This window comes from Myotis myotis, unplaced genomic scaffold, assembly GCF_014108235.1.
Source record: "Myotis myotis isolate mMyoMyo1 unplaced genomic scaffold, mMyoMyo1.p scaffold_m19_p_12, whole genome shotgun sequence".
Classification (NCBI taxonomy): domain Eukaryota; kingdom Metazoa; phylum Chordata; class Mammalia; order Chiroptera; family Vespertilionidae; genus Myotis; species Myotis myotis.
This window is the reverse complement of record NW_023416316.1, coordinates 14,365,199-14,388,038: the sequence shown is the minus strand read 5'-3', so window position 1 is coordinate 14,388,038 and position 22,840 is coordinate 14,365,199. Positions and strand designations below refer to the sequence as shown.

Sequence of the window (22,840 nt, the reverse complement as noted above, 5' to 3'; positions counted from 1 at the left end):
GTGCCTTATGATAGACTATTCCCATTTGTTCCCTCCTGCCCTCACAATGTTGATAGTATTCATTTCATTTATTCCTAAAATATTATCACCCAATACATTGTTGCTATTATTACTTTGAACAGTAAACTATTAGATCAATGAAGAATAAGAAAAATTAAAAGATTTTATTTTGCCTTCATTTATTCCTTTTCTGGGGTCTGTCATTAATTTTGGAAACTTCTCAGCCATTATTACTTTATATAATCTTTCTCCTTTCTTCTCTTTCTGGTATTCCCATTACACGTATATTACACCTTTTGTCATTGTCCCACTGTTCCTGGACATTCTCCTTTTGTGCATTCTTTTTTCTCTTTGCAGTTCAGTGTGTGATGTTTCCATTGGCATATCTCCAGCCTGACTGATTCTTTCTCTGGCCATGTCCAGTCTACTGGAAGTCCATTGTGGGCATTCTTCATTTCTTTTATGGTGTTTTTATTTCTAGCATTTGCTTTTGATTCTTCCTTAGTGTTTCCATCTCTTACCTACATTCCCCATATGTTCTTGAACATTGCCTATTTTCTCCATTAGAGTCCTTAACATATTAATTATCTTTATTTTTAATTCCCCATCAGATAATATTCCAACCTCTATATCATATGTGAGTCCAGTTCTGATGTTCACTGTGTCTCTTCAGACCATGCTTATTCTTGCCTTTTAGCAGGCCTTGTAACTTTTTGTTGAAAGCTGGACTTGATATATCTGGTACTAACTAGAAACTAAGGCAATCAGGCTTTTAATGTGAGGCTTTATGTTAACCTGGCTGGAAGCTGGGCTGAACTCAATGTTTGCTGCAGCTGTGGATGCCAGAGGCTTTTGTTTCCTTGGTTTATTTTCTCTCCCTCTTGCCTTTGGGTTTCCCAAAAACTCCTTTTTAAATAGAGTCTTTGTCATGCAGCCCACTCAATTGTAATCCACTGTTGTTATATTGGAGCCCTGGTGATGTGGTGGTAGAGCACTGCAGAGAGAAAACACTCTATAACCTTGTAATTAAATCACAGATCCTTCCTGGACTGTGACTTTCAGAAATGTTTCTGAACCACAATTCTTTGTCTTTAAATTCTAATGGCCTGTGAAAAGCTGCGCAAATCACAGGCATTCCAGAAGTGTTCATCATACAAACCCTTTCAGAGATTTTCCATGGAATTTCTGGTGAAATCTGGGTTTAGTCATTAAACCTGAGAATGAAGAGAGAACCTCATGAGCTATCTGATCAGGTCGCTGTCTCTAGTCAAGTAGATGGTCAATTTAGCCAAGACAGAGCCTTACCCAGCCCATAGTTCACCATCTCTCTCATGGGGCCAACTCCAGTACTCACTGGTAGCATTCTCCAATGTGTGTTCATCTTACTGCCATAGAATTGTAGTATTTAAAACCAGAAAGGCCTTAGAGATCATTTATTCCAATGCCCATACTTCACAGATGAGGGACTCTGAGACCCTGGCGAGTTAATGGGAGAACCACCTGCTGTTCATTGGCTTTCTACCTTCCCTCCCTGCTCTGTTTCCTAGATCTTTCTAAGAAGTAAATCACACATTTCTTTTTTAGATAGTCAGTATACAAGTTTGTGATGAAAACTACACTCTGCTCATCCTTCATCCCATGGAGAGGAGAGAAAGTAGGTCATGCCCTTGGGGTGCCCAGCATCCCACTGGAGGACTTAGGAGAGTTCCATGGCTGGGTGTCCTTGACCTCCATGTATTCCCTGGGGTCTAGATAAACCAGTGGTTCTCAACTGGGGGCAATTTTGCCCCTTCCCTATGGGACATTTGGCCATGTCTAGAGACATTTTTGGTTGTCACAACTGGGGAAGGAGGTTGCTACTGGGATCTAGTGAGTAGAGGCCAGGGATGCTGCAAAACATCATGTAATGTACAGGGCAAACCCCACAATAAAGAGTCCTCTGGCCTCAAATCTGAAAGGGGTTGAGGTCGAGAAACCCTGAGATAGAGTACACCCCTTGAGTATACCACAACAGCTCCATGTGTGCTTGAAATGGCCTCAGTTTCCCTTTGCTTCCCTAAAAGGCAGCCCCCAGAGCTGTGGGAGCGGTTCCCTGTGTCCCACCACAGTCATAAGATGCAGCTGCCGTCCGGCTCATGGCAGCCTGCTGGGAAAGGGAGCACACCTGGATTGTTCATGAGACCTTACGTGACTGAGGTGCTTTTTTCTCGGTAGCAGGTGGGTATCTCTGCCCACACTTCCCCACAGATTGCTTCTGTGAAGGGAGGAGCAAGCTTATATAAGAGCAGCCTCATACAACCTTCTGTCGCTTTGGCACTCCGGGGCCTGGGACACTCCCTCCCTCCTGAAGTCTCAAGGGAACATGGTTCTGTTCTGAACAGGCCCTACAGAATAAAATCAGAGTTCTTCAGCCTTGAGACTAGCCTGGCCAGCCTCCTGTTCACCCTCTGCCACCCCAGTCCCCAGCCTCGCCCCACTCTCCTCCCACACACCCTGTGCAGCAGCCACAGGCCGCTCTGGCCAGGCCAACACGCTTCCGTCTGTGCCTCTGGTCAGGCACATCGCCCTGCCTGCAATGCCATTCCCTATCTTGATGGCCTGGACAGTGTCCACATGTGAGACTTTTGTGAAGCTTCCAGGCCCCTCTCCCTCCTTCTGCTCAGTCCTGCCCTCTTCTGGGTTCCTGGCCCCCGGAATAGATCTTACCTTGCTGGGTCACAGGTGTTTGCAGAAGTCCGAATCCCCTTTGCACCTGCCCTCAAGGTCTGCTGAGCTAGTGATGCTCGTGCCTGATTCATGTCTGAGGCCTAGGGCCTACCTAGCACCATGAAAGCTTTATTGAAGGAATGCATGAGTGGGTGAGTGAGTGAGTGAGTGAGTAAGTGGATGAGTAGATGGATGGATGGCATCTCATTGGGTCCTTTATTCTCAGAGTAGCTATTTCCTGGATCCTAAGGGTTCCCTGTTGCTCACCTGGTTAACTGAGACACAGGCACACGACCTCAACTCTATCCCTTCTTCGGCCATTGATGCTGTATGATCTTGAACAAGTCACTTGCCCACTACACTCGGTGCACCCCTGGTAACCAGCAGTGGCACTGTAGTATGTTCCTCGCGTGGTCCCAAGAGGAGGTAATAGAATCCTAACCAAGTTCAGGACTCTCCGTAACTCTCCATTTGCAGTGGTCCCCTCGCCCCAGACAGCCCTGCTCCTGAAGTGAGTACAGGGGGAGAAACGTTTTCCTGCACTAATAAAATTACCTTCGCTAAAGAAGGCAATTTGCATGTTAATGTTTTGGGTAATTCTGTGCAGCTCCAATGCCCTCAGGGCTGCAATTTCTCACTGACAAAGTGACAAAAATAAACTCCCGCATAAAAGCGCATTTCTCTTCTCTCATTTGTACTCTAAAGTGACATTCTTAATGTGAGTCAAGTTGAAACCCACCTCTCTGTCTTATTTTTGACACTGATCTGCCTCCCCTCACCTCTCCAAGTGACAGGCTGGTTCCTCAGAGCTCCTCGAAGGGGTCTCTCCTGAGGACGGGGCTCAGTCCACCTCCAGGGCTCCTGACTGGTCTCCTGTGAATTCCAGAGGGCCCAGCCAGTGCACTGGGGCAGGCAGAGGGAGCAAGGCAGCGCTGCCTTTGCCGGGTGAGAAGGTGGTCTAACTGCCCCAGCTGGACTATTTGGGAAACGAAGAACAGCTGCAGTGGATGGAGATTCTGAGTCTCTGTCCCCAGCAGCAGACGTTTCTCTTCCAGGCCCAGCCGCTCTGATGGCTGAAAGACAGTGAAGAAAGGTCACATTTACAGGGCATCTTCCATGGGCTGGACACCAGGTGGGGTCCCTTCCCTCTATGTTTTCTCACTGAAACCTCCCTCACCTTCCCCCTCTTAGCAAGAGCCAGGCAGGGTAGGTAAGAGCTGAGGCTCCCCAAATGAGCCAAGGTCCCCTAGCAGATCTGGGTCTGACCTTAGGCCTCTGTGATACAAAGCCTGGGTCCCATCCTAAATGGATGCTGAAGGCTTGCTCACAAAATCTGTCAGTGACCCAAGCAGGGAAGGGAGGAGAGAATTGACATTCGTCAAACACCTACCTCGTGCCATGCGCTACACAGTTCAGTTTCATTCAGTCAGCTGACATCAGTTAGTCAGCTGACCACATGGCAGGCACTATAGTGATGGGATGTGCAGTGACCAGTACCCAGGCCCCAGGCCCCTGACATCTAGGAGCAGAGACGGACAGACATTAAACACAGAAGCACATGTAATGAATTCTATGAAATAAAATAACTCTGTTTTTAAGGAGAATAGCAGAGAAGGCCTGATTTATATTAGGAGGTGGGTCAGGGAGCTGAGATCTATGTGCAAACCAGGTGGAGACCAGGGAAAGGGTGTCTGGCAGAGGGCCGGCCCCTGACCAGAGCCTCCGCTGGGAAAGTGTAAGGCAGCTTCTAGGAAATGAAAGACAGCAGCGGGAGGGGGCACAGACATTAAACATAGGGGGGCACCCAGGAAAAGGGGGTGCACTGGGTTTGGGGCGCTGCAGAAGCAGGCTCAGAGCAGGCTAAGGAATATGGATTGTGTTCCAAATGTTGTGGGGCAGCTTAAAGCAGGAGAATCCCTGGCTTGGTTCCTGCTTCTAAAAGGTGCTCTGGATGCTGGTAGGAAGGGGGCAGGGTGGGAGCACGGACACCAGTGAGGAAGCTGCGAGGAAGCCCAGGGGCAGGATGGCCTCTCCCACTGTGGGTGGGTGGGTGTGGTGGTGATGGTGATGGCGGAGATGAAGAGCAAGGGTGTGAAGTACTCTGGATGTTGGGGGAGGAGTTTCAACAATGGTTCTTGGATTTCTGGCTTAAGCAAGGATTTTATTTATTGAAATGGGTAGGATTTAAGAAAAAGTAGGATTGGGAAGGGAAGACCACGAAATCTATTTCTAAGGGCCTTTTTGAGATGCTAATGAGATATCCCAGTTGGGGGGTGGGAGGAGGAGCAGTCTGGCCTGGAAATAAGGACTGGAGGCATGGCTATTTAAAGCCTAGGGAATGAAGGACAGGAAGAGAGAAGAGAAGCTGGGCCTGGGCCAGGTGAAGCAGAGAAGCCAGCAGAGGACAGGTGAGCCTGAGCCAGAGTTCCCAGGAAGATACAAGGAAAAGCAGGCCAGTGGGGTGTCAGAGAGCGAGAAGAGAATTTTTCAAGAAGGGAGGTGTCCACAGACATTAATAAATGCTGCAGAGAGAGCGAGCTAAGAGGAAGGGAAGGGACAGGTCCCAGTCTTTTGGCAAAAGCAGTTGGTGGAGGGGTCTCAAATCCCCCCCATAATTGCCCCCCCCCCCCCCCCCCCGCAATGAGAGGAGGAAGGCTGTGGAGACAGCTGTGTGCCAGCATCTTTCTGGGAAATTTGGCTGATCAGGGAGCAGTGATCAAATGCCCAGTGAGATTCCCTGTCAAGGCCGCTGCTTCAACAATGCAGGACCCAGGGTGTATCTGATGGCTGATGGGCACGATCCAGGTGAAGGGAAGAGACTGAGGAGATGGGGCAGCAGGCACTGACTCCAGATTGCCTACCTCTCCTTCCTTAGGGCTCTGTATGCTTGCCTGCCTCTCCCACAAAATTCCAGGCTTCTCCTTTGCATTCTAACACTCTGCTCCCCAGTTCCACAGCCCTCTCTCTCGTTCCTGTGTCCCCTTCCCTTCCACACAAGGGCTTGCATCCCCCTACCCCCACCCCCACATCCACCTGACAGGAGGTCAGGTGGTATTAATCCCCGGGCTGCTGCCTTACAAATCCTCCAGAGCCAGGCCATTGTGGGGAAGGGTGAGATCTGCTCTATGGGAAAGCAGCCCAGTGGGGAGGCTTTGCACATGTCAGCTCCGAGGTAGAGCGCACACAGCGAGAAGGGGCCTCCTGGGGACGTGCTGGGCACCCCACACCGGAGATGGCTACGTGTGGGCTAGATGACCGTTGTTTGCAGTGTCAGGGAGGGCAACCGTGGCTGCAAATCTCACAGGGGAACTACGGGAAGCTAGACAAAGTGCTAGAGTCAGTTTTGCCAACTCATGATTTACGGCTTCTTCCCTGCCTCTCTGAGTAAACCTGACACTGTGAGGGCAGACTCACAGACCTGGGTTCAAATCCCACCACCACCTCCAGTCTGGGACTCGGGGAGAATGTCTCTACCTCCCTGCACCCCCAAAGCCTGCAGGGCCAGCCAAGACAAAAGCAATGCTTCGATATGTCATTAAACACAGGTGAACAACCAAAGGCTGAAATGGGGTGGGGATCATAAATGCACCTACCACCCAGATTTCGTTTTGGGGATTACCGGAGAGGGTCCCAAAGAGCTCGCTGCAGTGCCTGGTATGTAGCAAGCATGCACCGTATGCCAGCTGCTCTTACTCATTCTTGTCATTTTTGGTGTTATTATTATCATGTAAGGTCTGGATTTCGTGATCTTCAAAGTTCTTTTCGAGCCAGAGATTTTGACCACTTGCTGAGGAGTGAGTGTTGAGCCTCAGAAGGTCCCGTTGGAGCCATTAATCCCACCCACAAGAAGCGCCTGGAATAGCACGAAGAAGTTGCAGGAAGTGGTGACCAGTCCTGAGACTGTCTTCCCAGATCACGACTTAGGGACTTGTGTCCATGCCGTCTGGAACCAGGGGTGACTCTGGATGGGACTGGGCCTCTGGGGCAGTCTGGTACAATGGTGTGACCTGTGGTCAATGAAATGATGGAGCAGCTGCCTTTGTCTTCGATTATGTTTGTTATTGGTGCTGCAGGCCTCTGGGGGGGAGGGGGGGTGGTAATGGTTTTCTGCAAAGTCTGCTTATGGTTCCTTCCTGACCCTTATTAATTTTTCCATCTAGCCAAGGACAAAGGTGCCGCTCAAACACTGTGACTGTGAGAATGGGACTTCTGTGCCAAGCTCTCCCTTTCTTCTCTTGGAAGATAGGCTGTTAGGAGGTTCCCGCCTGGTGTGGGGAGAGGCCATGTGGAGCAGTGATGGCGTCCCAGCCCCACCACTCTCCAACAGTGTGACCTTGGGCGAGTGGCTGGGCTGCTCAGGTTGCCGTGAGATGAAATGAGCACGCACAGGGAACATGCACCGTGAGGGTCCTGGCGGGCAGAGCGTCCTCGTCAATGTGGTGTGTGATTTTAGTTACCATTTTTAAAACATTCAGTAGCTGCCCTCACTCCCAGTGCTTCTGGAATCCAGAGGAATCGCCCAAGCTGCCGCTCATTTTAGAGGGGAGAAGTGAGGCCAGGAGCTGGCGGGAACTGCTCGCAGCCACGCAGTGCACAGGCGCAAAGATCTGACCTCCCGGCAGGGTTTCCTCCTCTGGCCCAGTCCGTGGGCCATTCATCCTGCGGACACTTGCTGAGAGCCCGCTCTGTGAGAGCTGGAGAGGGAGGCAAAGGCCCCCTGGCTTCGCCACAGTCACGTGTGGAGACAAGCAGCCAGCTCCCTGCATCGAAGGGTAAACTAGTGTCCTGAGAGCACTGCGGGCAGTCGCTGTGAGGGGAGGGTGCAGCATCAGAGTGGGGGCGACGGGCGGTGGTGCCACTGCTATTTTGAAGCGTGTATTGGGCTATTCTGGGCAGTGCCTTGTAAAAGGGGCAGGCAGTACAGTCCCCACTTTACAGACAAAGAAACAGAGACCTTGAGAGGTGAAAGGACTCGCTAGAGACTAGACAGCTAGTAAGTAGCAGAGTTGGGATCCAGCCCAGCCCGTCAGATTGCCAGTCACTGTTCCACAGACCTGAATGCCGCCTCCCAGGGTATGCCCAGGTTTGCTGTCCCCATGCAGTTCCTCAAGACACCCCCGCAGCCGCCCAGGTGCCAGGCTGGGGGTGCCCAGGAGTGGCGAGCGGACTGGGAGGCTGGTGATTAACCACCCGGAGTCACGCAGCCTTCGCAGATCGCTCTTGTGGGGAACATTCCACCGCATAGAGAGGAATCACTGAGCTAATTCTAGTCAAGATCGCTCAGCTTTATTTCCTACCGACGCTTCCAAACGGAAGGCTGTGTATTTACACATTTAGGCTCGCACTGTGAGACAGAAACGTCTATTCTGGGTGAGGAACGGGAAAGAGATTTAAGGCTGGGAGAGAGAAGAGACTGGAAAGAGCTGCCCTAGCCCAGCACACCAGCGCCGTGAAACAGAAGCCCTAGCAAGGAGCTCCGTGTGTTCGAGAGGAAAAGAAACCTCTCCTAGCCAGTATGGGGTAGTGTCTCCGGCAGCCGACAATGATTTAATTATCTCACATATGCAAATGTGCCCTGTGAACTATATGATAATTCATGGATGTCAGATGTAGGCAAATGGCTGGGCCTGGGAGTCAGATGGATGTGGGTGTAAGTGCTGCCTCGCCCACTTTGGGGGCCGTGACAAGCCGCTTGCCTGTCTGGGTCTGTGTTCCTCAACTGTAAATGGGGAGCACTTGCAGTAACATCGTCTTCCAAGCATTGCTCTGAGGGCCAGATAAGGAAACGGATATTCTTTATAAATTGGCAAGGGCTGTGCACTTGTAGGTATTATTCTTGTTTCCATCCTTAAACTCCAAAATAGACGATGGGATTATCAGAGAGCAGCCACCAGGGCTGTCACTAAGCCGGGTGCGGACCACTCCCTGGGAGTGGAGAGGGGAGGACTAGAGCCAGGGGAGCCTGTGGCCCGCCCTCCCCCTCCGGATTGACAGAATGAGGCCATCTTCTGTCAGGGGCCGCATCCCAATATCCAAGTGGCCGTCTCAGGTGAGAGACGTGCGTACGGCTACAACTGGAACGTTTCAAAGGCCGCTTTCTCCAGCGACATCCGTCAGCCCAAATGGAGTTTCAAAAAAATACTCAGCAGCTTATCTTGGGGCGTGGGAGGCAGGTGGGGACAGCCTGTGCAGAGCCTGGCAGACCTGGCTGCGCCTTGCTGCTGGCAGCCCACAGAGGAGGCCATCCCTCGCGCTGCAAGGAGGGTATCTCTTTCTTCTCCGCAACTGGAATTAACACTCCTCGCAGCCGTGGAGTAAAGAGGTCAAGATAGTGGTCCTTGGGGTCTGCCGCCTATCAGCTATGTGTGACTTTGACGAACCTCTAATGTGAAACGGGTTTGAGTTTGATGCTTGCACCTACCTGCTTCATAAGGTTTCTGTGGAATTAAGTTAAATAACCACATTTAGCCCAGGGCCGTGCACTTAATGAGGGCTCAATAAATATTCACTATTATTGTTTCCTTTCATTACTTTTACTGTAATGGGTCACTAAAGCAATGTTACCAAAGACCTGCTTCCAACTCTGATCAGAGCTTCGAGGGGTCTTCAGGGGGAGAGGGGAGCCGGGAAGAGGGTAGGATTACTTATATATATTTCTGCTGAATGGCTCAGGTCATTTTAGAGACTTGGCTAGTGGTAGGAGAGTGTCCCCAAGTGCTGGGTTGCACCTCAACAGAGCTGGGCATGCTGGGGTGCTGTGGGCTTGACTGTGTCCCTGCCAAGTCCATATGTTGAAACCCTAACCCCAGTGTGACTGTATTTGGAGACAGGCCTCTAAGGAAGTAATGAAGGTGAAATGAGGCCATAAGGCCGGGGCTCTGATCTGATGGGACTGTGTCCATATAAGAAGAGAGACCAGAGAGCTGGCTCACTCTCTGCCATTGAGGACACAGTGAGAGGCAGCCGACTGCAGGCCAGGAAGAGACCCCACCAGAACCGAACTCTGCCGGCACCTGACCTCTGACTTCAGTAATGTCCCATTCCCCTTTACTTCCTCGTCTGTTTTCCACATATGTATTAGTTAATAGATGTCAAAGTAGGACATACATGCAGAAAGCTTACATTGTATTTTTTTCAAAGTAATATAAGTGCATAACTTCTAATTTAAATAGTAGCAAAGGGCTCATAATTAAAAGCAGCGGCCCTTGCACCCCCTCTTTCCAACCTCTAGAGTTTTCCATGGCATATTTTAGAATTGCATATGTGTTTACTACAGAAAATCAGAAAATAGAGACAAGCAAACCTAGGATAACATTAAATCCTACTTCTCGTTTTAAAATTTCTTCCAAATCATTTAGCCATGCATTTTTCCCCGGGAAAGGTCCTCGGTGTATTTTTTCTGTGCATTATAGCTCTAATCACTGTCTGCCTTCAATTAAGGGGAGGAAACAAATATTTGCTGAGTAGCAGGCGCTCAGCCCTTGCTGCTCAGAGCGTGCTCCGAGGGCCAGCAGCCGGGCATCATGGGCGCTTGTCAGGAATGCAGAGTCTCGGGCACCACCTCAGATCTGCGTCTGACAGGATTGTGGCGCCCGGCATGCATGCTGAAGCCGGGGAGGGCTGTGTGGACCCAGGCTGCTCACAGGCGCTGTCCACGAACTGCTGCTCACAGCCCCGAACCACAGGCTGAGCCAGCGTGCAGACATGTGCTGCTGCCTTTGTTGGGGAACTTGCCTCAAGATGCTGCCAGCTGAACTTAACAAGGTGATGGATGAGAAGGGGGATTTACATTCTGGCCCGAGCTCCTTATCTTGTCAGGGCCTGGACTCGCAGTTCCTGGGCGTGGCACCAGGCTGCAGACCAACCACACTTTGGGTAGTGCTGTTTAGACCACAAGCAGGAAAGTTGGGGGCTGGGGCAGCACTGGGCTTCTCTGGCTCTGAACCCGACCTCTTCCACTCTGCATGCGCCTGACTCTCCCGCCTACAGTGACACACACGCTCAGGCAGGCACACACATCCTAGGAGAGCCCTGGCCCCAGACTCGGTGATTAGGAAGCGCCTGCCTCTTGATTCCCTGCCTCTGTCCCACCAGCCCTCTGTGTACATTACAGGCTTTTACACCGGGTTATTGTTCTCATTGTCACTCCTCCTGTCAGGGCCAAGCAGAGCAGGGGGCTTGCAGCGCATCGGGAGTCGAAAGAAGCCGAGCAGAGGAGCCTTGTGGACTCGGAAACAGACAGAACAACTCTGCTCAGCGCAGGTTCCCGAGGCGAAAAGAGCTCTCAGACCCCAGGGTCCACATGGAACCCAGTATTTACAAACTCCACCTGTGACCTGGCTCCACCTGTGGTGGCAGAAGCGGGTGAATAAAGCCTCTGAGCCAGAAGCAAGGCCGCTGGGAAGGTGTGGGCCAAGCAGAGGCAGCGCCAGCCTCATCTCAAACACTGCAGGGTCTTGGGCACCACCTCAGATCAGATTCGGTCCAGCCTCGTGTCACCTTCCCCAAGGAGCCCAGGGAATCCCATGAATTTGGGTCATGGGTTCATTTTCACTTGGACATTGGGAAGACTCAGAACCCTGCATGCAGCACAACTTATTTAAACGAATTGGGAGTCAGAGTTTGAATTTCCAGGCCACTGTTCTGTGCTATGTGACCTTAAGGAAGTTACTCAACCTTCCTGAGTCAGTTTCCTCGTCTGTAAAGGGGAGCATAATACTGACCTCGAAAAGGCATTGTAAAGATTAGTGATAATGTCTGTAAAGTGCCTAGAACGAACTCGTTCATTCATTCAGCATGACGATATGGAGCACCTTTGGGTGCCTGGGACTAGAGGTGCAATGGTGAGCTTGGGCTCACAAGCCAGCAAGGAAGACAGTGCCAAAGAGCCACACAGACGAGCACTGACCAAGCCGTGGTATACGCTCCAAAGGGAAGTGCAGGCAGCTGTGTGGGCTGGGTCTAAGCTGGGAGCCAGGGAAGGTCTCTGAGCAAGTGATTTTGAGCTCAGATCCCAAGAAGTAAGAAAGGACATTCCAGGAGCACAGAGGGGACTACTATTAATATGATGCAGAATATAGTTTTGGGTAGAGAGAAGGGGTCAGTTATATTTTACTTTTTGAGGTAAAATTTACAGACAGCCAAATGCACACATGTTAAGGTCCAAGTTGATGACTTTCGACAAATATACCCACAAAGCCAGCACCTCTATCCAGATGTGAAACATTGCCATCTGATTGGGCTGACCTGAGTAACTGTCTCCCATCCGGTGGAATCAAAGTCAGGGCCTGGCTTTTAACAGGAACATTTTTTGGTGGTGCAGAGGGCTACAGCTTTGGACTAGGCTTAAATCCCAACACCACTTCCTACCCAGAGGACTTGGCCCAGGTCTCCCCACCTCTCTGAGACTCCGTTTTCTCATCTGTAAAATGGGGCTAATTAAACCTACTGCATAGGGTTGCTTAAGGATCGAATCTGCCAATGGTTGTATATGCCCAGCTGGGCATGTGGTGGGTGGGAGCCTGTGACTGAGCCCTGTTTCGTTTCCAGAATGGGAACTCTGGTGGGAAGTGCTAGTGATTGGAGTCGGGGCAGCTGTCGTACACCTGCTGACACTGGTCTCTTCTCCACAGGGATGTGCCTGCAGGCCTTCGTAGAGGCTTTCTTTTACCTGGCTCAGAGGAAGTTCAAGATGCTGCCCCTGCACCAGCAGGTGGCCTCGCTGGTCGACCTGTGTGAATACCACCTGTCCCTGCTGGATGAAAAGCGGCTGGTGTGTGGCCGGAGTGGCAGGTTTGGGAGCCGGCACCCTCACGGCCGCGTGCCCCAGGAAGCCACCCCGGCTGCCCCGCTGGTGGAGGGCCACCTCCCACCCGGCACAGGCAAGCTCTCCCATTCCACACGCGCTCTGTCCTGAGGGCCGCTCTGTCCTCCCGGAACAAGCAAGCCCTTCCTTCAGGGCTGGAGAGAGGCCCTGGGCTTCCCACGTGGAGAAACGCCGGCTGCCGGGATCCTGCCGGGACTCTGCGAGCTGTGGGTCCTGCGCTTCGGGAGGCCGCCTGACTCGCGCCCGCCTTCCTCCCAGCGCCTCGTGGTGGTAAACCTGTTTGCAAGTCACAGTGGACATATGACATCCCAAAGGTGACAGATGGCATCTCCTATTCTGAGCTCATGGGAAGCGACAGTGGGGGTGAAACTGTTGTGTTTGGGGAACCAACAGCCCAGGCTGCGCTGTGGTGAGGAAAGGACGTGAGGCAGCCGAGTCCTGGATCTGCGGGGCCCAGCGGGAGCGCTGGCTGAAGCCCGGGAGCATCATGCCTACTTCCTGCCTCCACTCTGTGGGATGGAGTGGAAAGGCCCGCGACTCCCCTCCGATCATGTGCTACTTGGGTGTAGTTAACAGATTAGCCTCGTTTATTTCATTAGCTTGCCTACTGCTGCAGTGTTCGGTTTGTTATTAATTAAGAAATAATTAACTAAGAAGTCACTACAGCTTCTCAAGTCTTCAAGCTGGCAGGAGCCACAGGGGTCATTTTGCCTGATTTTGTTTGACCTTGACCCCAAGGCAGAAGTCCCATGGTTGTATGGCATCTGACTGAAGCCCTCCCCATTTGGGGTGCTCTCTGTGTGGCCAGCACTGCCCAGGGCTCCTGTGTGCTGGGCGTCCTGGGTGAGGAGGAGGCTCCTGAGGGGAGGAGACAAGACCTGGTGAGGGTTAGGATGAAGAGGAACATGAGGCCAGACCCAGGTGCCAGAGGTGGTGGGTGGAAAAGGGGAGCTCCTTGCATAAGAGTAGGCTCCCCTCTTGTCTCCACCTGTGTCCCCTCAGAGGGGAAGCCTCACAGGCAGCCACAGGGGCATTGTGGGTATGGCCACGGGCAAGTGCAGGCCCAGGGCCAACCAACAGGTGGACAGAGGCTGCCCTTGCAGAGTCACGCTCCCCACAGCATTGTTGGATTTGGGTTAACGTGGCCCTTTAATGCGTCCTGGCAGCCCTGGGAAGAGTTGATATCACACTTCGAGTCAGGAGGATGCCAGGTCTGAGGGCATCAGCACAGTGCCAGGCACACAGGAGGCTCAGGAAATGCTCACAAAGGAAGGGCAAGGAGGGTCCTGTGGGCAGGAGTGTGCCCCGGACCAGCACATCTGTCCGCCTCCCCTGCCGTCCTTGTCTTCTCCCTCCCACCACCCTCCCTGTCTCCTGAGTCCCCTTCACTCAGGCCCACTGGAGCAGTTGAGGCAGCACACACACAGCCGTACACAGTCACGAGCAACTTGCACTCAGTCTCCCAGGAATGTTGCCAAACCCAAAGACAAGGTTGTTCATCAAGATCCTGCCCACTCTTAGCCAGTTACTTTACAGCAGGGGGCCCACCTGAATCCTTGCTGGACCTTCCTTCCAGCCAGCCCATTCTCAATAAAACCTGCTTCCCCTGCATACGACTCCCAGGCAACGCCCTGTCCTGCGGCCGCCTCCCTCCTGCTCCTCAGAACACAGGGCTGAACCAAGGCCACTCCCTTCCCACCTGGAGGCAGGCTGCTCCGCCAGGGTCAGGGTCTAGATCTAGAAGGAGTCCCCATCCCTACAGACACAGCAGAGTAAGCCCTGCCCCCCACACCCCACAGGGTGTTGGGGAAATGAGGCTGCTGGTTTACAGGAGGCCTGACAGACGGGCCCTGTTTTCCCGAAGCTGTTGATCAGAGGCCGCTCCTTCGCCAGAGTGAGTGAAGGGAGACTGTCCCACCTCTTTGGTGTCTAACAGAAGCCCCACCGTGTTCGCCCTTCTGGTAACTGGCCACCGGTTTTGCAGGGTGTGACTGAAGCGATAGCCAAAGCAGACGTTTCCTTCCTCCTAGCAGAGAGGCTGGACCTGGAGCCCAGGCCAGAGCCCAGACCTGTGCTTGCCTGTGGGATAAGCCCGTCCCAAGAAGGCCCTCGCCTCCACCGGCCTCCTCTCCCCACTCCCTCTAGCTGATTCCCCCAGGCTGTCCAGCACGGCCCTCACTGTTCCTCTGGCTGAGTCCCTGAGGGCAGCCTCCAGCAGGGGCTCACCTGCCTTGTTTGGGGTGCGTGCATCACTGGGCATGGGAGATGTCGCCTGTGGCCTGGCCGGAACAGGGCAGCGGAGGTGCTTGTAAAGGCGCATTGGGTCCAGGGCAGCTGTTACCAGGGCCTCTGGAGACAGCACCTCCATCTTTTAAACATGCCTCCTTCCCCTGTGTCTCCCTGAGGCTCTGTCCACTCTCCCTAGCTCAGACCTCCTCATCTCTCTCCTGCCTCTCAACCCCTCAATCTGTCCTCCATTCCTCTCAGATGGAAGAACTCAGAGAACCACAGGCTGACCGCAGGAACCCCTACTCCAACCAACCCTCATCCCTTCCCCGATGAAGCCCCCAGACCTTGACGCCAGCACTCAAGGCCCCCTCATAATCTAATCCCTTTCTTCCTGAAACACCTTAGATCCACACCTCAGGCGCCCTGCCCATGACCCCGTGCTCCCACTGCTCTTTGTATCTGTTTTTTTATTTTATTTTAATCTTTATTGTTGGAAGTATTACATAGGTACTTCTTTTTCCCCATTAATCTCTTCTAGCCCTCTCCCTTCTGCCCCCACTCTCCTCCCCCCAGGTCCTCATCACCCCATTGTCTGTGTCCAAGGGTTATGCATATAGGCATACAAGTTTATTTGGTTGATCTCTTCTCACCCACCGGCCTTCCCTCTGAGGTTCAACAGTCTGTTCATGCTTCTATGTCTCTGGGTCTATTTTTGATCCTCAGTTTATTTGGTTCATTAGATTCCACATATGAGTGAGATCATGTGATACTTATCTTTCTCTGACTGGCTTATTTTGTTCAGCATAATACTGCAAGTTCATCCATGCTGTTGCAAATGGTAAGAGGTTTTTTCTTTTTTTATTGCCGCATATCCATTGTGTAAAGGTTTTTTTTACCCGTTTTTTTATTCACTCATCTGCTGATGGGCACTTAGGCTGTTTCCAAATCTTGGCGATTGTAAATAGCGCTGCTGTGAACATAGGAGTGCATATATTCTTTCTGACCAGTGTTTTGGGTTTCTTAGGATATATTCCTAGAAGTGGGATCACTGAGTCAAATGGCAGTTCCAATTTTAATTTTTTGAAGAAAGTCCATACCGTTTTCCATACAGTCTGCATTCCCACCAGCAGTGAACTAGGGTTCCCTTTTTCTTTTCTTTTTTTTAAAAAAATATATTTTATTGATTTTTACAGAGAGGAAGGGAGAGGGATAGAGAGTTAGAAACATCCATGAGAGAGAAACATCGATCAGCTGCCTCCTGCACACCCCCTACTGGGGATGTTGCCCACAACCAAGGTACATGCCCTTGACCGGGATCGAACCTGGGACCTTTTAGTCCGCAGGCTGACGCTCTATCCACTGAGCTAAACCGGCTAGGCCAGGGGTTCCCTTTTTCCACAACCTCGCCAACACTTGCAGTTTGTTGATAGCCATTCTGACAGGTGTGGGGTGATATTGTCGTTTTGGTCTGCATCTCTCCGATGATTAGTGACTTTGAACATTTTTTCATATGCCTCTTGACCTTCTGTATGTCCTCTTTCAAAAAGTGTCTATTTAGGTCCTTTGCCCATTTTTTAATTGGATTGTTTGTCTTCCTTTTGTTAAGTTGTACGAGTTCCCTATATATTTTGGAGATTAACCCCTTACTGGGTGTATCATTGGCAAATATTGGGCTCTCTTGTTGTTTTGTTGATGGTTTTTTGCTGTGCAGAAGCTTTTTATTTTCATGTAGTCCCATTTATTTTCTCCTTGGTTTCCTGTGCCCTAGAGCAGTGGTTCTCAACCTTCTGGCCCTTTAAATACAGTTCCTCATGTTGTGACCCAACCATAAAATTATTTTCGTTGCTACTTCATAACTGTAATGTTGCTACTGTTATGAATCGTAATGTAAATATCTGATATTCAGGATGGTCTTAGGCGACCCCTGTGAAAGGGTCGTTCGACTGCCAAAGGGGTCACGACCCACAGGTTGAGAACCGCTGCCCTAGAAGATGTATCCGTAAACATATTGCTGCGATAGCTGTCTGAGATTTTGCTGCCTATGGTTTCTTCTAATATTTTTATGGTTTCATGTCTTACATTTAAGTTTGTTATCCATTTTGATTTTATTTTTGTGTATGGTGTAAGTTGGTGGTCTAGTTTTATTTTTTTACATGTATCTGTCCAATTTTCCCAACACCATTTATTAAAGAGACTGTCTTGACTCCATTGTATGCTCTTGCCTCTTTTGTCAAATATTAATTGAGCATAAGGCTTGGGTGAATTTCTGGGTTCTCTGTTCTGTTCCATTAATCTATATGCCTGTTCTTGTGCCAGTACCAGGTTTTTAGTACAGTGGCTTTGTAGTATAACTTGATATCTGGTATTGTGATCCCTCCAACTTTGTTCTTCTTTCTCAAGATTGCTGCAGCTATTCGGGGTCTTTTTGATCCCATATAAATTTTGGGGTAGTTTGTTCTATGTCTATGGAATTTGCCCTTGGTATTTTAATGGGGATTGCATTGAATCTATAGATTGTTTTGGGTAGTATGGACATTTTAATGATGTTGATTCTACCAATCCATGAGTACTGTATATTCTTCCACTTGTTTAAATCTTCCTCAATTTCTTTTTTCAACATCCTGTAGTTTTCTGAGTACAGGTCTTTTACCTCCTTGGTTAGGTTTATTCCTAAGTACCTTACTGTTTTTTGTCTTTGTATCTATTTTCACCTTATGGGAAGGGAACATTCTGGCTCTTACCACAATGGGAAGGCCACAGGGTGCAGGCTCACTCTGTGCTCTCCTGTCCTTGCATTTTCTGTCCCCTCTCCCTCTGTCCATGGAAACATTTCTTTTTCAAGGTCAAGCTCAAATGTCCCCTATGCAAATCCCCTAAACAGAATGAACCACACCCTCCTATACCTGTGGGAACCTGGGAAGTTCCTTCATTATTATCACACCTGCCCTGTGGCATCCCAGCATTGCTCCCACCAAGCAGTAAGTTCTTTCAGAGCCAGGCAGGTGCAGGGCTCATGCCGGCCCCTGGGTAGTCCGTGTCAGCTGTCTCTCCTGCTCCGCAGCTTGCGATTGCACGGGGTGGGGTGGGTCAGATCAGATGATCCCCACGTGAGTGCTGCCAGTGGGGTGGTGGGACCCGCTGGGGAGGAGCCCAGACACTCGGAATGGCGCTCTGTGCCTTTTCTAGAACCAGCTCCCTTCCCACCGAATTTGACATCAGTTCAACACAGCACAGTTTACAGAGCACTTTCACAGCCCCTTCTCATCCAGTCCGCCACAGCCCAGCAGTGGATAGGAGATTCTCATCACCGTCTCGTCACATTTGGGGACTAGTGTGCAAGGCCTCGTGGCTGAGCCTGGACTGCTAGGGAGGTCCCCTGCCCCAAACCCCATGCTCCTTTCTCGGCACCATAGCTGTGCAACCCAGCGTCGAGAGGGCTTGGGCCCATTTCATAGATGTGGCAACCCACGTCTCAGAGAGTCTGGGGGCTCAGCTCAGGGCTGTCTGATCTGACCTCCTCTTGCTGAGCCCCCAGAAGGGCTCAGTGGGCCACGTGCATCCTACGGGCTCCGGGTCCCTGAGCCTCTTAAGGGGGCACAGGCCTCTCTCACTTGATCTCTGGGAATGAAGAATGGAAAGGATGGTACACGTGGAAGCGTTTCGTAAAACAGAGTGCTGCCCGATGCCATGTTGTCTTCAGACAGGCTCTCGTGTAAGCCAGGTGTGAGGAGGGGGAGGGAAAGGTTCCTTCTTGAATGTTGTAATCCATCAAGACAGACGAGGCAGCCACCCGCTCCCTCGGTGCCTCCCGCCACCCTCCCACGCGAAGACATCCACGTGCTGAGAAATGGCCTCTGCTGCTCCCCTGGCGCCTGGCGTTTGCCTTGTGATTGGCGGAGTATCACAGCAGAATCACTTAATTGTTTTAATGTCTTGATTAATGGCCCTGCAGTTGAGAATTGGGCTTGAAACGCTGGGCATCTGAGCGCCTTCCCTGGAAGCTGAGAAAGGACGCCCTGTCCCCTCTGGGAGCCCGGTCCTCTCCGCGGGGTGCGAACTCACCTCAGACCCGCCTCGCCTTGATGGAGCCTTCTGCCAGCCTCCTGCTTGGTTTGATGGATGTGAGGGACAGTTCCCCGTGTGGCATATGGATTTCTCCCTCTTGGGATAAGTTCACATTTTTTTCTGTTCCCGGGGACAAAGGAGCTTTGCAGAACAGTCAACATATTCAATTACCTCCATCTCTAGTGACCAAAAGTCTTGATTTGTATGTAACTAGAAAGGCCCAGTGCTTGTGCATACGGTACACACACATACACACACACACACACGCATACACACACGCATGCATACACGTGCTGAGCACCACTGAGCTTTGGTATAAAATGGCAAAATGACCGATGTTTTTCTCGTTTCTGACAATTGGCCTCTGAGTCTCATGTCGGGAGCAGAGAACAAGGGGCTCGGTGCACCCGGGGGTAACATATGAGCCCACCAAGAGCTCGCGGAAATGTTTCCTCCCACGCAGAGGCGTTCGCTAAGGTTCAACCAGCGCCCTCGTCTCAGGCCATCGGGACCTGCCAGCTTCCCCGGGCCCCTCCCGGCTGCAGAGGCCAGGCCAGGAGCTGGACAGTGAAAGAAATCGGCGGGATGTTCTCCCTTCCGAGTGGGGAAGACGAGGGCTGAGAATCCCGGAGGGGCCCCGGGTGATGGTGGGAAGGGCGAGCGGCTGGGTGTTGCTGTCTGACACGCTCACTTAGTGACCAGGGACTTCACCTCTTTGCCCTCGTCCTGGCCTCTATGGTGGAGACCGTGCCATCATGAGTGTGAGGAGCCTGGCACCGGGGAAGCCTCTTAATAAATGTCCGCTGAGGAAAGGAGAGGGAGCCAGGGAGTCCTCTGCCCACCTCGTGGCCCTGAGGTCTGGCCAGAGGGCCCGGTACTCGAGCCTCCTCCCTCCGTGGGGCCTCTGCTGCTGGCTGGGCTGCTCCTGCCTCTTAACGGCTTTTGAAAATTCTTTATTAAATTTTCATGGCGCATAAAGTCGAGGTTCCATCACTCGGCCTCAGTTGTCTTGGTAACTTTGTAAAATGCAATAATAAAATGAAGCTGAGTGTTGCTAACAGTCTCATTGTATATAAATGGCTGCAAAGTCTTGATGATTTTTTCTGTGTGATAATGTTTGACAGCAAGTCCACCGGGATGGACAAAGCTTATTCATTTTGGGTCAATTGGTGAGAAAAGGGCTCCTTTTAATTTTTCCTTCTCTGATGGCTAATGTTGACCTGGGAAACTAAATGTTGCCTCAAGGAACCTGTGAGACTCCGGGGCAGCTGGAGGGAGGTGTTTGGAAAGACCTCCACCCCTTCATCTGCAGGGGACAGTCACCCTTAGGGAGGGAGTGCCGTGTCCTTGGAGTTTAAACACCTGTCAGAGGCTCTGTGGCAACAGCGGTGAGGCGGGTGGCTTGCTCCCCTTCTACAGCCGAGGCCACCGTAGGGGCCCTGGTGGGACAGCATGGAGAGGGAAGCAGCCATCCACATTATTACTGCAGGTCAGAATGTCCCAGGGCCCCCAGAGAGCCACGACCCCCACAGCGTCCTGCCCCAATGCCAGGGCTCCTGGCTCCGCAGCCTGCAAAGAGCTGCCCACGCAAGGTCCAGGGACCACACTCTCTCTGTGCAAGGGACCTGGTGGCACCTGCTAGGAGGGAAAGGACAAGAGCCTCGTCCCGGCAGAGAGGGGCCTTGGCGCAGGGCTCGGAGCCCCTTGCTTCAGGGCAGCCGGGAGTGTTCCCGCACGTTCCGCAGTCTCCACTTACTGAAATCTGGAAGACTGTTACACAGTTTACATAGCTTTCCTTTTTTAAAAAAGCTTTTAAAGAGTTTTGAGTCTGGTAATATATCTGGAAAATTCACCTTCATGGAAATTCATTCTTCAAGGATCCTGGGTAAAAATGAGAACCACCACCTGGGAAGGACACTCAGCCACTTGGCATCTTGTTGCTTTCATCATTTCTTAAAATATGCTATAGCTACACACACACACACACACACACACACAACGTGCACACATGAGGGTAATGCATTTATATGTATATACTAGAGGCCCAGTGCATGAATTCCTGCATGGGTGGGGTCCCTCGGCCTGGCTGGTGATTGAGGCCTATCAGGGGGCCGGCCAGCCGGGGGGAGGGACCACAGGAGGTTGGCCAGCTGGTGGGGGAGAAGAGGGGCTGCAGGAGGTTGGCCGGCCAGGGGGAGGGTCCACGGGAGGTTGGCTGTGGAAACGCACTGACCACCAGGGGGCAGCTCCTGCATTGAGCATCTGCCCCCTGGTGGTCAGTGCATGTCATAGTGACTGGTCAACGGTCGTTCTGGATGTTCAGTCGTAATGGTCCCTTAGGCTTTTATAAATATATATATATATATATATATACACACACACACACATATAGATATAGATATAGATATAGATATAGATATAGATATAGATATAGATATAGATATAGATATAGATATAGAGATATGACCAAAACAAAAACAGCACAGAACGACATACATTGACAAGCCATTTCCCATCCACACCTGTCCCTCAATCCTCAGTCTGTTCCCAGAGGCAAATACAGTTTCTGGGTTTTGCGTGTCCTTTCCAAGCAGCACCACATGTGCAAAAATCCTCACACATGAGTGATACCCCTTTTCCTCCTTTTGTACACTGACCTGCAGTCTGCTTTTTTCCCTTAACACTGTTCCTTGGACATTGTTGCATGATGCGTATGTGCAGGCTGGCTCAGTTTTTAATGGCATCACGGCATGCCACTATATGACACACTGCAATTACTTACTTTAGTTTACAAAACTGACCCCAGTTGATGCTTTTAGGTTGTTTCCAGTTTTCTGTTGCTACAAACAGTCCTTCAGGGATGTCCTTGCACATGCATCTTTGTATACAGGAATGAGTGTGTCCTAAAGTCGAATTGCTAGGTCAAAGGGCACATGCATCTTAAACTGCAATCGCTATGTCAAATTGCCCTCCAAAGAGACTGGGCCAATTTTTAGTCCTGCCAACAAGGTGAGAGGGTCAGTTTCCCCTCCTCCCAACATAGCTATTGTCAAAACGGTGACCTTTGCCAACTGATGGGTGAAAAACATGTCACATCCTGATGATGAATGTAACGTTTGTTTCTCTCATATGATGAAGTTGAGACTTTTATGTGTTGAAAAGCCATTTGTATTTCCTTTTCTGTGAACTGGCTGCCCATGTTCTTTGCCTCTGTTTCTACTTGTCTTTTTCATGTGGATTTGTAGCATCTCTTTGCAGATGAAAAGAATTCACCTTTTGTCATATTTTCGCAAAATATGTGTTCTATATGGGCCGTTTTTCAGCAGCCAACTGTCTCTCTGCGCCAACACATTCTCCAAAGGCTGCCAGAGTGGCCTTTCTCTAATGCCAACCTGGCCCTGGCCGATGTGGCTCAATTGGTTGAGCTTTGTCACGTACATTGAAAGGTCGTCAGTTTGATTCTGGGTCAGGGCACATGCCCAGGTTGGGGGTTCGATCCCTGGTTGGGGTGCGTGCAGGAGGCAACCGATTGCTGTTTCTCTCTCATATCAATGTTTCTCTCTCGGTCCCTGTCTCTTCCCCTCTAAAATCAATAAAAATATATCCTCAAATGAGGATTAAGAAAATAAAATAAAATGCCAGTCTGATCATGTCACCGTCCTACCTAAAGATATAAAACAGCCTCCTACCACCTGGGTCCAGCTGAAACTCCTCCCTTGGCTTTGGGGGTCCTCCTTTTGGGGCCCAGTCTTTCCCCAGCCAGGCCAACAGGGCCACCATGTGCAGCCTGAAGGTTGTGCACCGCACTGGGGGTGGGGGTGTGGGGAGGGGGGGCATGACATACGGAGAACCTCAGGTCCGCCCCCTGGAGGTGAACAACGGGGCAGGCTGCTCAGCCAAAGCCTCTCTCCCAGAACCTTGCCTCAGGTCTCACCACACTTTTGGCCATTCCCCACATGCGTCATGCTCTTCCAGTCCCCCAGGGCCACACCCAGGCTCTTCCTCTGTCCCTCA

At 51.2% G+C, this 22,840-nt stretch overlaps 1 protein-coding gene across 1 annotated transcript in view; it reads left to right on the top strand.

Moving 5' to 3' along the window:
• Positions 1 to 15,341, top strand: part of TTLL11 (tubulin tyrosine ligase like 11) — a 190,068-nt gene extending 174,727 nt beyond the window's left edge. Inside the window, 1 exon segment of the mRNA XM_036329905.1 lies at positions 12,339 to 15,341. Coding sequence (XP_036185798.1) covers positions 12,339 to 12,622 — 284 coding nt within the window. The 3' untranslated portion in view covers positions 12,623 to 15,341.
• Positions 15,342 to 22,840: the final 7,499 nt, after the last annotated feature.